Source organism: Myotis yumanensis, unplaced genomic scaffold (assembly GCF_028538775.1).
Source record: "Myotis yumanensis isolate MYYU_CA2020_CCGP unplaced genomic scaffold, mMyoYum1.0.hap1 SCAF_11, whole genome shotgun sequence".
Classification (NCBI taxonomy): Eukaryota; Metazoa; Chordata; class Mammalia; order Chiroptera; family Vespertilionidae; genus Myotis; species Myotis yumanensis.
Window position 1 is genome coordinate 59,373,559 of NW_027223762.1, and position 13,038 is coordinate 59,386,596.

At 49.6% G+C, this 13,038-nt stretch overlaps 1 protein-coding gene across 1 annotated transcript in view; it reads right to left on the bottom strand.

Moving 5' to 3' along the window:
* Positions 1 to 251: 251 nt before the first annotated feature.
* LOC139019284 (zinc finger CCCH domain-containing protein 6-like) overlaps positions 252 to 13,038 on the bottom strand; it is a 48,392-nt gene continuing 35,605 nt past the window's right edge. The window contains exons 9-12 of the mRNA XM_070428336.1: positions 12,501 to 12,754; positions 11,451 to 11,941; positions 10,422 to 10,655; positions 252 to 3,278 (exon numbers count right to left, since the gene is read on the bottom strand). Coding sequence (XP_070284437.1) covers positions 1,816 to 3,278; positions 10,422 to 10,655; positions 11,451 to 11,941; positions 12,501 to 12,754 — 2,442 coding nt within the window. The 3' untranslated portion in view covers positions 252 to 1,815. The remainder of the gene's footprint in view (positions 3,279 to 10,421; positions 10,656 to 11,450; positions 11,942 to 12,500; positions 12,755 to 13,038) is intronic.

Below are 13,038 nucleotides of genomic sequence, written 5' to 3' on the forward strand. Positions count from 1 at the left end.
TAACTTTTTAACATCTATTTTAGTAGTAAAAAATATCTTCTGTTAAGGATTTGGATTACATTTTAGTCTTTAACAAAGATATATATATATATAATCTATACATAATGGCGAAGATATATAATCATATATATGTATAATATATAACTACTAATATATATGATTATATATATATATATATATATATATATAAAATCTTGTTTTCTGTCAGTTTTATTCATTTCAGTGACTTTTCAATTAATAATAAAGTTTGTTTGAACAGCAAATCAGAAAATACTTTCTATGGTGGCTTTAAACTGCATTTTTAACCTAAAAATATTATCCAGAGCCATTTTAGACAACAATGTAGATGAAGTATAAATAGCAGAAATTCACGTTTCCTTGAACAAAGTGAGCTTCTTAGGTTGGCAGAGTCCTGTTCACTTAACCCTTTGGGAGCACAGGATCCAAGCAAAAGGTAAAGGGTTAGGAAGTGAACATACAGGGCAGGTTTTAACATTAAACCATAGGTTCCTAGAGAAATATTTTGCTGTATATTTTTACATCACTTCTCAAGGACAGCTGTTCACTCAAGGACTGATATCCATCACTTTCATTATCTCTTGTGAGGAAATGTTCCTTTTCAAGTTGCTGAAATTGTTACCAGCAAACACTGTCATAATCTTTCAGTTCAAGACATCAGTATCAGTATAAACTGCTTCCATTATAAATAATAAATGCATAAAGCAGGTAAGGCTGCTATTATTTTAGACTACAATAAATACACAAGAATGAATATGTTATTTTTTATAAAAATGCAATTTCTAACCAATTTAGGGGATTTCCAAACTCTGCTATAGAACGCCAGTCATGTGAGATCTGAAAGTTTTTTTATTGGTAGCCACACAGTTGACTACAATATCTCTGTGTTTTCTTGCTATTTAAAAAAATATGGAACCTGGACACTTAAAACATTATCAATGCAATAATCACGATAGACTTTCACTGAATCTTTTAAAAGTGTGTAAAAATTGCCAAGGTCATGATGAATACAATTATTGTAGCTATATCATTTGAAGAAGTAATATAAATTATGCTGCTAAAGACAAAACACATGAGCACACATAAACATCACCAGGTGACAGCAGTAACTCATAACTATTTAATATGAAAATTAATTGTAAAAAGGTATGTCAGAGAACTTGGGAATTTTCACTTCAGCAAAACAATCTACTTATATATCTCTAACTTCTATGATACAATAAAATATTTTTTAAAAGATATGACATTCAAATGCTTCATTTACACAAGTAATATTGCCCACATTAATAAAAGTGATGCCCTTAAATATGAACTGTTCTGCTAACTATGATTTAAAATGTTTTATTTCATTTTACATTTTTGTTAGCAGTTATCTGTTGACAGAGAGGATCCTAGTCAAAATACTGTTTCCCAAAAGTAATATACATCATATTGCTTGAAATGAACAACCATATAAAAGTGGTAATCATTTATCTAAACATTGATTAAGAAAGACAACTGGCATATATTCAGGCAGAGTGTCCAGTTCATGATGGTTTATTTACAAAAAAAGTATTTTTACTGAAGCTAACATGATATATAGGTTTCTATGTCATTTGCTACTGTCTCTTAAATTTATAAAAATATTATATAAAATACCACAGCCTTTAGAGGATATAACTTCATGTGGTTCTGATACTAGCAGCTGAAAAGTGTTCATAATTTAAAAATAAATAAACTATAGAGGTAAACCAGTTACAAAACAGCGAGGACTGCGATGGTCACGAGACTGAAAAGAACTGCTTAATTACACAGTAGCTAGCAAAATGGTGAAGCAGTTGGATCAAAAGTTTTAAAAACCTCTTTCAGAGATTTGTCATCTGTTTCCCCACTGGGGTCATCCTCTGGGGTGGGGCTCAGCTGTCCCAGCTGCCTAGACTGCCTGGGATCGCTGTACTGGGGTCTCATTAAGCCTGTTAACGCCTGCACAGGAAGGCTGTGCACTGCGGGGACCTGGCCTGCACAGGAGCTGCTGGGGACATGGGCCGGTGCGTCGGCTGGCCCATGGACAGTGGCCTCCGCGTCGGCAGTGATTTTCTGTGGCAGGGCTGCTTCTCCAGGAGCGCGCTCATTTTTGTCACTGCCTTTTAAACCACCACTTTTTTTCTGGTTCTCTGCATTTTCCGTTGCTGGCTCTGGAGCAGATGATGAGCCAGGCTCCCTAGGGTCATACAAACTAATACCACTGAGAACTGAACTTGGAGTCCCCAGTGGAACACCAGCTGAAGGCGACAGTTTAGGAGTGTAGGGAGGCAAAACCCCAGGCCCAGAATCGCTGGTTACTGCCGCTGAGGGCTGCGATGCACCAGGGCTTAACCTGGCCAAGTGAGGGGCACACTTTGGTGTATGTGACTCCTTCGTAACTGCTTGCTGAGATACTGTGCTGTGCAGTCTGTGAAGTCTAGGATCACATTTTTTTTGTAGCCTGGGGTCTCCCAATTTACTTGCTGAACTGTGCAAGTCCCCAAATGGTTCCAGGTAGCCTTCTCTGCTTGTTGTGTTAATTTTGGCTTTGACTGCCAATTTTGAATCTAGGGGTACTGTGCTTTGATGGAGATCGCTTTTCGAATTCCATAGCCTCTGGTCAGCTATAAGAGGGGGCAGAGGTAAGCTGATTGAAGAGACAGGGTCGGGTTTTGGTAAAGGGACTGGAAGTAAGTCCTCTGGAGCCCACACGATGTGTTTTGCGAAGTTGGGCTTGGTGAGTGTGATATCCATTTTAATGTGACTGAACTGCCTCAGCTGTGACCGTGGGTCCTGGAGCACTGCCCCGGGGGGAGAGTCCAGGGGTATTAAGGAAGCCTTTTCTCTCAGTTCTCGTTCTGTGTCCTCTTCCTCATCATCTCCTCTCTTGTGTTTGATGTTAGCGCCGGAATGTGCATGATGTAAATCGCACTTTGCTGCACCAGCAGAGGAGCTCACCTGCCCACTTCCGTTTCCTCTTGGTTTCCTGGGATCCCACACGAGTCTGAGACCCTGTGCGGGAGACTCAGAAGACTTTCTAATGTCTTGTCTTGGGATGGTCCTAAGTCGAGGGTCAGACACCTGGTTCCCTTTACTCTTCTCTTTAGCAAGTCTTGGATCAGTAGGAGTGCCGAGTTCCAAGGAAGACTGCTGCTGGCTCCTTAAAGTTTCTGTTTGTTTCTGTAACGTTTTCAGGATTGCCTTGACACTGCTCCCTTCTTCCTCTTCACTACTGGAATACCAGTTAACAGGATCATCTAAATGCAGACAAAGACTTATTATAAAGAATGAAGCATGCAGATTCGGTCTGAATTAAGATAAAAAAGCACATGCTATTTCTGAAGTCTAACTTCAAGACAATGCATCATAGTCCCTGGCCAGTGTGGCTCAGTTGGTTGGGCATTGCCCCATGTGCCAGAAAGACAATGCCATCATAGAAATGCTAGGGTTTCAACACCGGAACAAGGCAGCATGTGGTATGATGACCATCAATTTGGTTATCACACTCTGGAAAGAGAGAGCTGGGATACTGGGACATGTGTAAGTCCTTCCAGCCAGAGAAAGCCAGGGCCTTTCCCGCCAATTGGCCAAGGGAACTCAGAGTGTGTGTGGTGTAACAGGCTTCAGGGAGAAGGCAAAATACTCTGGGGACAGAAGATGAAAAGGTTTTGGATCTCCTTAATTCAAGTAATCCTTAAGCTCTGCATTTATTTTGATAGCAAGGGAGAGATATAAAAATATGTTTGGAAAGACAACATAGCACTAATAATGACAGTTAAGGAAGCCATGGGAACTGAGCAAATGAGGGGTGAGGTGCAGAGCCTTAATTTGTATTTTACATTTTTAGATATTTGACCTATGTGACTATATTAGCTATTCCAGCACTAAATTAAAATTATCAAACAAAACTAACGCCCTAAAGTTTATATACTTGACCTTTATGAGAACACTTTGGGCCTTACTCCTAAAGTTTTTTTATCCCTCATATCTTGCGCACAATGAGTAGAAGGTATGATAGGGTGAGTCTCCTTCTTCTCCATTCAGACACATACAGGTCGACACTAAGTTGGAAACACACACACACACCCTAGAACAGTGGTTTTCAACCTGTGGGTCGAGACCCCTTTAGCGGTCAAATGACCCTTTCACAGGGGTCACCTAAGACCATCCTGCATATCAGATATTTACATTATGATTCATAACAGTAGCAACATTACAGTTATGAAGTAGCAACGAAAATAATTTTATGGTTGGGTCACAACATGAGGAACCGTATTTAAAGGGCGAGAAGGTTGAGAACCACTGCCCTAGAATATCCCAGATCAATAGACCATTGCAGATATTCTTCTTTTACCTCCTTGCACTGCTTACTAATGTGTTTCTACCTCATGGAACTTTAGTGTTACCCTCTTAGTTTGAACAGAGCAGTGCTCACAAAGTAAGCAATGGTGTTTAGGGTGGGGATGTGTCTTAATATAGAATACACTATGTCACAATAGCAAAAGGTTTTTTTGGGTCTCAGGGTATGGAAAACAAAGTTTAGATTCTAGGTCTCTTTCCTTCTTCTCTTGGACCTCCAGGAGGCCTAGAGCTGGGCTTGCAATTCATTTTCAATATTTCTGTAGAGTAACTTTGCTCCTCACAAAAGTTGTTACCTGACCCAAAGAGCGAAGATGCTATTTTATTCTCACTTTCATATGAACATATTTAATAAGCAGTCAAATCCCTTTTGGAATGAGAATGAATATAGAACAGAAGGAAAGTAGAATAGCAGAGGCCAACAGGCAGCAAATATTAGACAGGAAATGATGAGTAACAACTTTTTATCAAGGGACAGATACAATTTAAAGGCATTAAAATTTTATGAATATACCAACAAATACACAAAAATCCTAGCTGGTCAAGACATTTTCTGTATATAGAGAAAACAACCTTTATAAAACATCCTCAGTTGTATCTACACTAATAAAAGAGAAACATGGTAATTGGCGTACAACCGCTACCCTTCCCATTGGCTAATTAGCGAGATATGCAAATTAACCACCAGCCAAGATGGCGGCTAATTTGCATACTGCAGGCAGGGCCCGACAGTGCCAACCGCCAGCTTGCCTCCATCCAGGGCTGGCGGCAGAGGTCCCTGCCCTCATCCGGGCCTCGCGTGGAGACCTGGGGCTGGCGGGTGAGACCGAGGTGTTCAGCACCCACTCGGCCCTCATCCGGGCCTCCCGCAGGGAACCTGGGGCTGGCCTCCCGCGGGGGACACGGGGATGGCTGGTGGGACCCCGGTGCTCCGCACCCGCTCCACCCTCATCCGGGCCTCCCGGGGGACCCGGGGCTGGCGGGTGGGACCCTGGCAATCGGGCACCCGCTCCACCATCATCCGGGCCTCCCGCGGGGAACCCGGGGCTGGCGGGTGGGACCCCGGTGCTCCGCACCCGCTCCACCCTCATCTGGGCCTCCCGCGGGGAACCCAGGGCTGGCGGGTGGGACCCTGGAAATCGGGCACCCGCTCCACCCTCATCCGGGCCTCCCGCGGGGGACCCGGGGCTGGCGGGTGGGACCCTGGCAATCGGGCACCCGCTCCACCCTCATCCGGGCCTCCCGCAGGGAACCTGGGGCTGGCGGGTGGGACCCCGGTACTGGGCACCCGCTCTGCCCTCATCCGGGCCTCCCACAGGGAACCCGGGGCTGGCGGGTGGGACCCTGGCAATCGGGCACCCGCTCCACCCTCATCCGGGCCTCCCGTGGGGGACCCGGGGCTGGCGGGTGGGACCCTGGCAATCGGGCACCCGCTCTGCCCTCATCCGGGCCTCCCGCGGGGGACCCGGGGCTGGCGGGTGGGACCCTGGCAATCAGGCACCCGCTCCACCCTCATCCGGGCCTCCCGCAGGGAACTTGGGGCTGGCGGGTGGGACCCCGGTACTGGGCACCCGCTCTGCCCTCATCCGGGCCTCCCGCGGGGGACCCGGGGCTGGCGGGTGGGACCCCGGTGCTCCGCACCCGCTCCACCCTCATCTGGGCCTCCCGCGGGGGACCCGGGGCTGGCGGGTGGGTCCCTGGCAATCGGGCACCCGCTCCACCCTCATCCGGGCCTCCCGCAGGGAACCCGGGGCTGGCGGGTGGGACCCTGGTGCTCCGCACCCGCTCCACCCTCATCCGGGCCTCCCGCGTTTAACCAGGGGCTGGCGGGTGGGACCCCAGTGCTCCGCACCTGCTCCACCCTCATCCGGGCCTCCCGCGGGGGACCCAGGGCTGGCGGGTGGGACCCCAGTGCTGGGCACCCGCTCCACCCTCATCCGGGCCTCCCGCGGGGGACCCGGGGCTGGCGGGTGGGACCCCGGTGCTGGGTACCCGCTCCGCCCTCATCCGGGCCTCCCCGGGGGACCCGGGGCTGGCGGGTGGGACCCCGGTGCTGGGCACCCGCTCCACCCTCATCCGGGCCTCCCGCAGGGAACCCGGGGCTGGCGGGTGGGACCGCGGTGTTCAGCACCCACTCCACCCTCATCCGGGCCTCCCGCCGGGTCCTGGGGTTGGCGGTGGGGCAGCAGCTATCAGGTACCCGCCGGGGTATTCCCTGTGCTACCGGCCGGGCGGCAGCAGTGATCCGCCGGCTGGTGCATCCCATGTGCTACCCAACTCGGGCGGGCAGGTCACGGGCATGGCGGGTGGGACCCTGGCAATCGGGCACCCGCTCCACCCTCATCCGGGCCTCCCACAGGGAACCTGGGGCTGGCGGGTGGGACCCCGGTACTGGGCACCCGCTCTGCCCTCATCCGGGCCTCCCACAGGGAACCCGGGGCTGGCGGGTGGGACCCTGGCAATCGGGCACCCGCTCCACCCTCATCCGGGCCTCCCGTGGAGCAGCAGCGGCAGTGGCAATAGCAGCAGCGGCAGGAGCAGCAGCGGCAGTGGCAATAGCAGTGGCGGCAGTGCCCCCGACCTGCCCGCCCAGGTTTGAGCAGCCCCAAGCTGCAGTGCTTTCCATCAGTCCACGGTTGGCGCACACGCATGCAGGTGAAATCACCAGCGCCTGCTTTCCCACAGGCCTGAGCCCCTCAGGCCTGTGGGAAAGCAGGCGCCCTGAGCTGGTGATCCCAAAGGCCTGATAGCCCGGCAGTGGAGGCTGTGTTGGGACTGGGGAGTGGTGAGCAGGCAGAACATGGCCCTGATTGGGCCAGTCGCTATGATGCCCACTGTAGCCAGCACACCACCTGATCAGGGGGCCAGCAGCCAACCTCGCAGCCCCTCCTCCCTGCAGGCCTTCCCCTGATCAGACTCTCCCATCCACATCGAGAGCAGGGTGCTCAGAGCCTGGACCCTTCCTGGCAGCCCCGAGTCTCTGGGGTTAAGAATTCTGATGGCCCTGCCCAGAGAGTAGAGGTGCCTGAGGGGCAGGGACAGGGACCACAGGCCTCCAGGGAGCACCGCAGAGTTGGCAATGAGAGGAGAGGGCCTGTGAAGGGGGAGAAGGTGAAGCCAGTGGACATCAGCCCAGAATCCAGCCCTTCCCCTCCAGAGGCAGCAGGACCTAAACCCCAAACCCCAGCCAAAATTGGAAGAGCCTGAGGGAGCTTCAGGAAACTCTACGAAAAGCTGCACATTGAGAATGAGAGATTTCGTGAGGCCCTGACCCAGACCATGCTGCGGCTGGAGCAGCTCAAGGTGGAGCTGGAGCACGCCATGCAGAGGCAAGAGCACTTTGCAGAGAGGCCGGCCATCCTGGAGCTGGCGAGATTTGAGTGCAGGGCCCTGGAGTGCAAGGCCGCTGAGCTGGAAGAGGAGCTGAAGGGCCTGTCCAATCTCCGAGCTGACAACCAGCGCCTCAAGGATGAGAACGTGGCCCTGATCTGCGTCATCAGCAAACTGTCCAAGTGACCCCGGAGGACTTGCTCCTGCACCCGCATTTATACAGCTGCTTTTGCCACATGCACCCCTTCCCTGTGTGAACATGAGTGATAGGGCTGTCGAGGAGTCTCTGAGAAGCCATAACCTTCCTTGAGATCTCCAGGTTAGGAGGGGAGGACAGAGCCCCCAGGAGCCAAGGGGGCCATCTGAGGCCAGGTAGGGGGACCAAGGCTGCAGGCAGGAACAGAAAGGAACTAGGGACCAGGAAGTGCCAAAACCAGTAGCCAGGACCAGAGTGGTCACCCAGAGGTCCCCTCTCACGTGTGCTGCCACCAGTCACCCCTCCAGGCCCTGAGCAGGGATCCGAGAATGTGCCAAGCATCCCGCCGGCCTGGGCCAGGTGAGCCTGTAAATAGGGTCTGTGTGCAATAGGGAGGGATGTCTTCTATTTTTTGCTGCCCCCTCCCCATCGCTCTCCTGGGCAGGGGGAGAAGATCTTTTTCAGACATAGCATAGGCACCACAAATTAAAATTGTGGAGTTGCCAAAAAAAAAAAAAAAAAAAAAAAAGAGCAGGCTGGCTGGCCAAATACCCCCTCTCTTCCCCCCCCCCCCCCCCCGCCAGCCACATCCTTGACCAACCTGCCCCACCACAATAGGCCCATAGCCCCTCCCCGTGGCTATCTGCCCCTGATTGCATCCCCCCACCCCAAGAGGGGGCAGGGCTGGGCTGCCAATGTCCTGCAGCCCCTCCCCAGGTTGGCCCCACCCTTGATCCCCCCACTCCAAAAGGGGGCAGGGCTGGCCAGCCAATCTCCTGCAGCCTCTCCCCTTGCCCAGCCCCACCCCAGATTGCCCCCCCCCCCCCCCCCACTGCAATCTGGGGCAGGGCTGGCTGGCTAACCACCCATGGCTCTTCCCCCAGGCCACTGGCCCTGATCGTCACCCCCCAACCCATTTGGGGGGGGTGGTTGCCCAGCCCACCAACCACAGCCCCTCCCCATGGCCAGCCCCACCCCTAATCGGCCCCCCCAACCCCAATCAGGCTGGTGAGGGGGGGGGCAGTTGGGAGCAATCAGGCCGGTGGCAGGGGGTAGTTGGGAGCAAACAGGCTGGCAGGGGAGGCAGTTGGGGGTGATAAGGCCAGCAGTTGGGGGTGATCAGGCTGGCAAACAGAGTGGTTAGGGGCAATCAGGCAGGCACGCAGGCAGGTGAGTGGTTAAGAGCCAGAGGTCCTGAATTGCGAGAGGGATGTCCAACTGCTGGTAAAGGATCGGGCCTAAACGGGCAGTCTGACATCCCCCAAGGAGTCCAAGATTGGAGAGGGTGCAGGCCAGGATGAGGGGCCCCCTCCCCCCAGTGCACGAATTTCGTGCACCGGGCCTCTAGTAATATTATAAAACTAGAGGCCTGGTGCAAGAAATTAGTGCACTGGGGGGGGGGGGGGGTTTGTCCCTCAGCCCAGCCTGTACCCTCTCCAATCTGGGACCCCTTGGGGGATGTCTGACTGCCGGTTTAGTCGGACATCTGGCAGTTGCACATCCCTCTCACAATCCGGGACTATTGGCTTCCAACCGCTCACCTGCCTACCTGATTGCCCCTAACCACTCTGCCTGATAGCCTGATCACCCCCTAACCACTCCCCTGCCAGCCTGATCGACGCCTAACTGCTCCCCTGCTGGCCTGATTGCCCCTAACTGCCCTCCCCTGCCAGCTTGGTTGCCCTCAACTGCCCTCCCCTGCAGGCCTGGTCCCCCCATAACTGCCCTCCCCTGTCAGCCTGGTCACCCCTAACTGCCCACCCCTGCCGGCCTGGTCCCCACCCAACTACTCTCCCCTGCAGGCCTGCCCCCCCAACTGCCCTCCCCTGTTGGCCTGGTAACTGCCCTGCCCTGCTGGCCTGGTCCCCCCTAACTGCCCTTCCCTACAGGCCTGGGCCCCCCCACCCCCAACTGCCCTCCACTGCAAGCCTGGTCGCCCTCACTGCTTTCCCCTGCAGGCCTGGTCACCCTCATTGCTCTCCCCTGCCGGCCATCTTTGACCACGTGGGGACAGCCATCTTGTGTGAGGGCATAATGGTCAATTTGCATATTATCTCTTTATTATATAGGATCTTTTATCATCTAGAAAAGTTATTTTCTTGCTTATGAAAACATAAAGCTCTGTGAGACTAAAAAGTTGACTGATAAATGGTTGTTGTTTTTTTAAATGAAAGTTTTAGCACTTAAAGGAATAAATATAAATTGTACAGGAAATTAAGTTATTAGGTATCCCTCACTTCCCTGTGATGTTAAGTAAATGAAGAATTAATGTTACTGTATTTGAAAATATAATGAATATTTATGTAATAGCTTGTAGTTACCTGTTATAGTTTTAGATAGTTATTAATAAATTTTATGTTTCTCTCTCATCGATATTTCTAACTCTCTATCCCTCTCCTTTCCTCTCTGTAGAAAATCAATAAAAACATATTAAAAAAAACAAAACAAAAACATGGACGCAGACGCTTGTATGACAATATTCTTTGCAGCATTATGAAAAAATAACATGACATACCTTCTTCTTTGCTGGGTGCCCTCTGAGGGTGGGTGCTGCTTGGTTCTTCGTCTTCTTGGTATTTCTGAGTAAGTCTGACAAAAAGAGCTCTCTGCACTGCAGGGAGGAGGCCTGGTGCAGGCAGGGGGTCATGGCCTGTCATGTTGCCACTGCCATCACACCCACTCCCACGGTTAGGTGAGTCTTGAACAATGGGAGGCTGATGCTGAGCAAACTCATCATGCCACATCCCATCTGCACATAATAAAGAAACAGACATTGATTCAAGCACAGTATTCCACGAGAGAGTACCACTGTGAGTTATAAGAAATTGTAGCCCTACTAATAATCACATTTGATTAGAAAATTATTATGTGATTGTAAATATTTTTAGAAGTTATCTAAAGTTCTATTGTTAAAAATGTTTGGTTAAATTTGAAGACTTTCCTGGTGTTGCTCGGTGGTTAGAGCATGGGTCCATGCTCTGAAGGGTCTCGGGTTTCATTATTGGTCAAGGGCATGTGAATGGGTTGCAGGTTTGATCCTGACCCTGGTTGGAAGACAATGTGTCTCTCTCACATTGATGTTTTTCTCTTTCTACCTCCCTTTCTCTTTTCCACTCTCTAAAAATCAGTGGAAAACATATCTTCGGATGGGAATTAACAAAAGAAAGTTAAAACATATTTAAGGTCTCAATTTCATCACATTTTACTTCGATTTATTTGTTTTCACGTAGCTTTATTTAAAACATACTTATTATCCTTTTAATGAAAGACAGGACTCTAGCCGAACCGGTTTAGCTCAGTGGATAGAGTGTCGGCCTACGGACTCAAGGGTCCCAGGTTCGATTCTGGTCAAGGGCATGTACCTTGGTTGTGAGCACATCCCCAGTAGGGGACGTGCAGGAGGCAGCTGATCGATCTCTCTCATCGATGTTTCTAACTCTCTGTCCCTCTTCCTTCTTCTCTGTAAAACATCAATAAAATATATTTTTATAAAAAGACAGGACTCTAAATATTTAGCTTGAGGTATTCTGAAAGGTACACTTACCACTAGAGTTACTGGGTGGCTGAAAATTAGGTGCACCATGCTGAGAATAGTAATTCTCATAAAACTCAGCGGGGTTTTGTAGGGACTCATAACTGGTGCTGAGCTGCATTTCACCAGAACCTTGCACGTGTGATGAGCCTGGAGAACCGTGATTCTCTCTGGGTACTTTCATCATGTGTTCTGGAAAGCCCGGACAATGGTAAGCACCACTCATACTTGGTACTGACAAAGGTCCATCTGGTTGAACAATTACTCCAGCTCCATGTGGACCGGGTGGCAAAGGTGGGCTCTGTGGCACTGGTAGGCCAGGAGGTCCTGCACATGGATGATGTCTAGGGGAGCCTGAGTGCATCACAGGAATACTGTGTCCCTGAGACATATTAGGTTCGGGACCTGGACTTGACCCAGAACTGTAGATATGTTGAGGATGTGGGCTGCTTTCCTGATATTGTGGTCCTGGTGGCGAGTCACTGCTATAAAATGCTGGTGGTCTGTAGACAGAAAGAATAATATTTCTTAGTTCAAAGAAAAGAGGCAAAAAAGAATGTCACATTTTTAAATGGTTACATGTGTTTTCCATATCAGAAGAGAATAGTCTGCTTCTAAGAAGGCATTTATTTCATATCACCTATAGTAACTGGAAGGACCAACATATGCATTCTGCCTGTGTTTTAGCCCATAGTTTTCTAAGTTGCTGCTTATTAACTGTTGTTCTAAAATCATATTCATTACTGCTTTTGAAAAATGCAGAAAGTACAAAGACAAATAAGAAACACCCCTAACCCATCACCCAGAGATAAATGTTTTGACTGGTTCTCTTCTAGTCCTCATCACTGTGAGGAGGTTCTAGAGCTAGCTCAGGATTCTATAGAGAAAGCCAAGAGGAGGCAGCAGAGGACGGGCAGGAGGATGTGGAAAGAAGCAATCAGGTGTGTGCTAGACAGCTGCTATCTCTACCTGAGCTTACGCACACGATTAACATGGACACAAGTTAGTTTCTTAGTATTTCTAGGGAGAAAATGCCACCGTTTTTTGAAAATGTTAACTTACTTCTTCCCAATCTTATGTGCTAAGTCCACAGTAGGTTTTACAACTATTTCAAAAAGAGATGGGATTTTCTTGAAATCATCAGAGAGATCTGTCTGAAAGTCATCTTCAGGATCAGAAAAGGGAAAGTGCTCTGCTGGGGTTGGCAGGAGGCCCACTCCTGGAGGTGGTTTGGGAAGAGGGGTTATGCCACGCTTCCTAAGTTCCTCTAACTCTCTTTCATCCTCATTTGTGGGGTCCTCTTCAGTGTTCAACACCTGAAAAAAATTGGCAAAGATTACCACATAAAAACAAACTATCTTCCTCACATTTAACATTGTGAAGAGTTCAGTAAATTAGTTCTATTAATAGGAAAATGTAACATTAAGCTGGATGGGTCACACACAAACTCATTTTCATAAAGAGAATGAAGTTCAAAGAGGTAAAGGATATTTCTCAAAGTAAACTAGCTTTTTAACAGCAAAACAATGATGAGAATGAAAGATTCTTAATTCATAGCCCAATATTCTGCTTTTCTAAAACACTGTATTAATGAAAAATG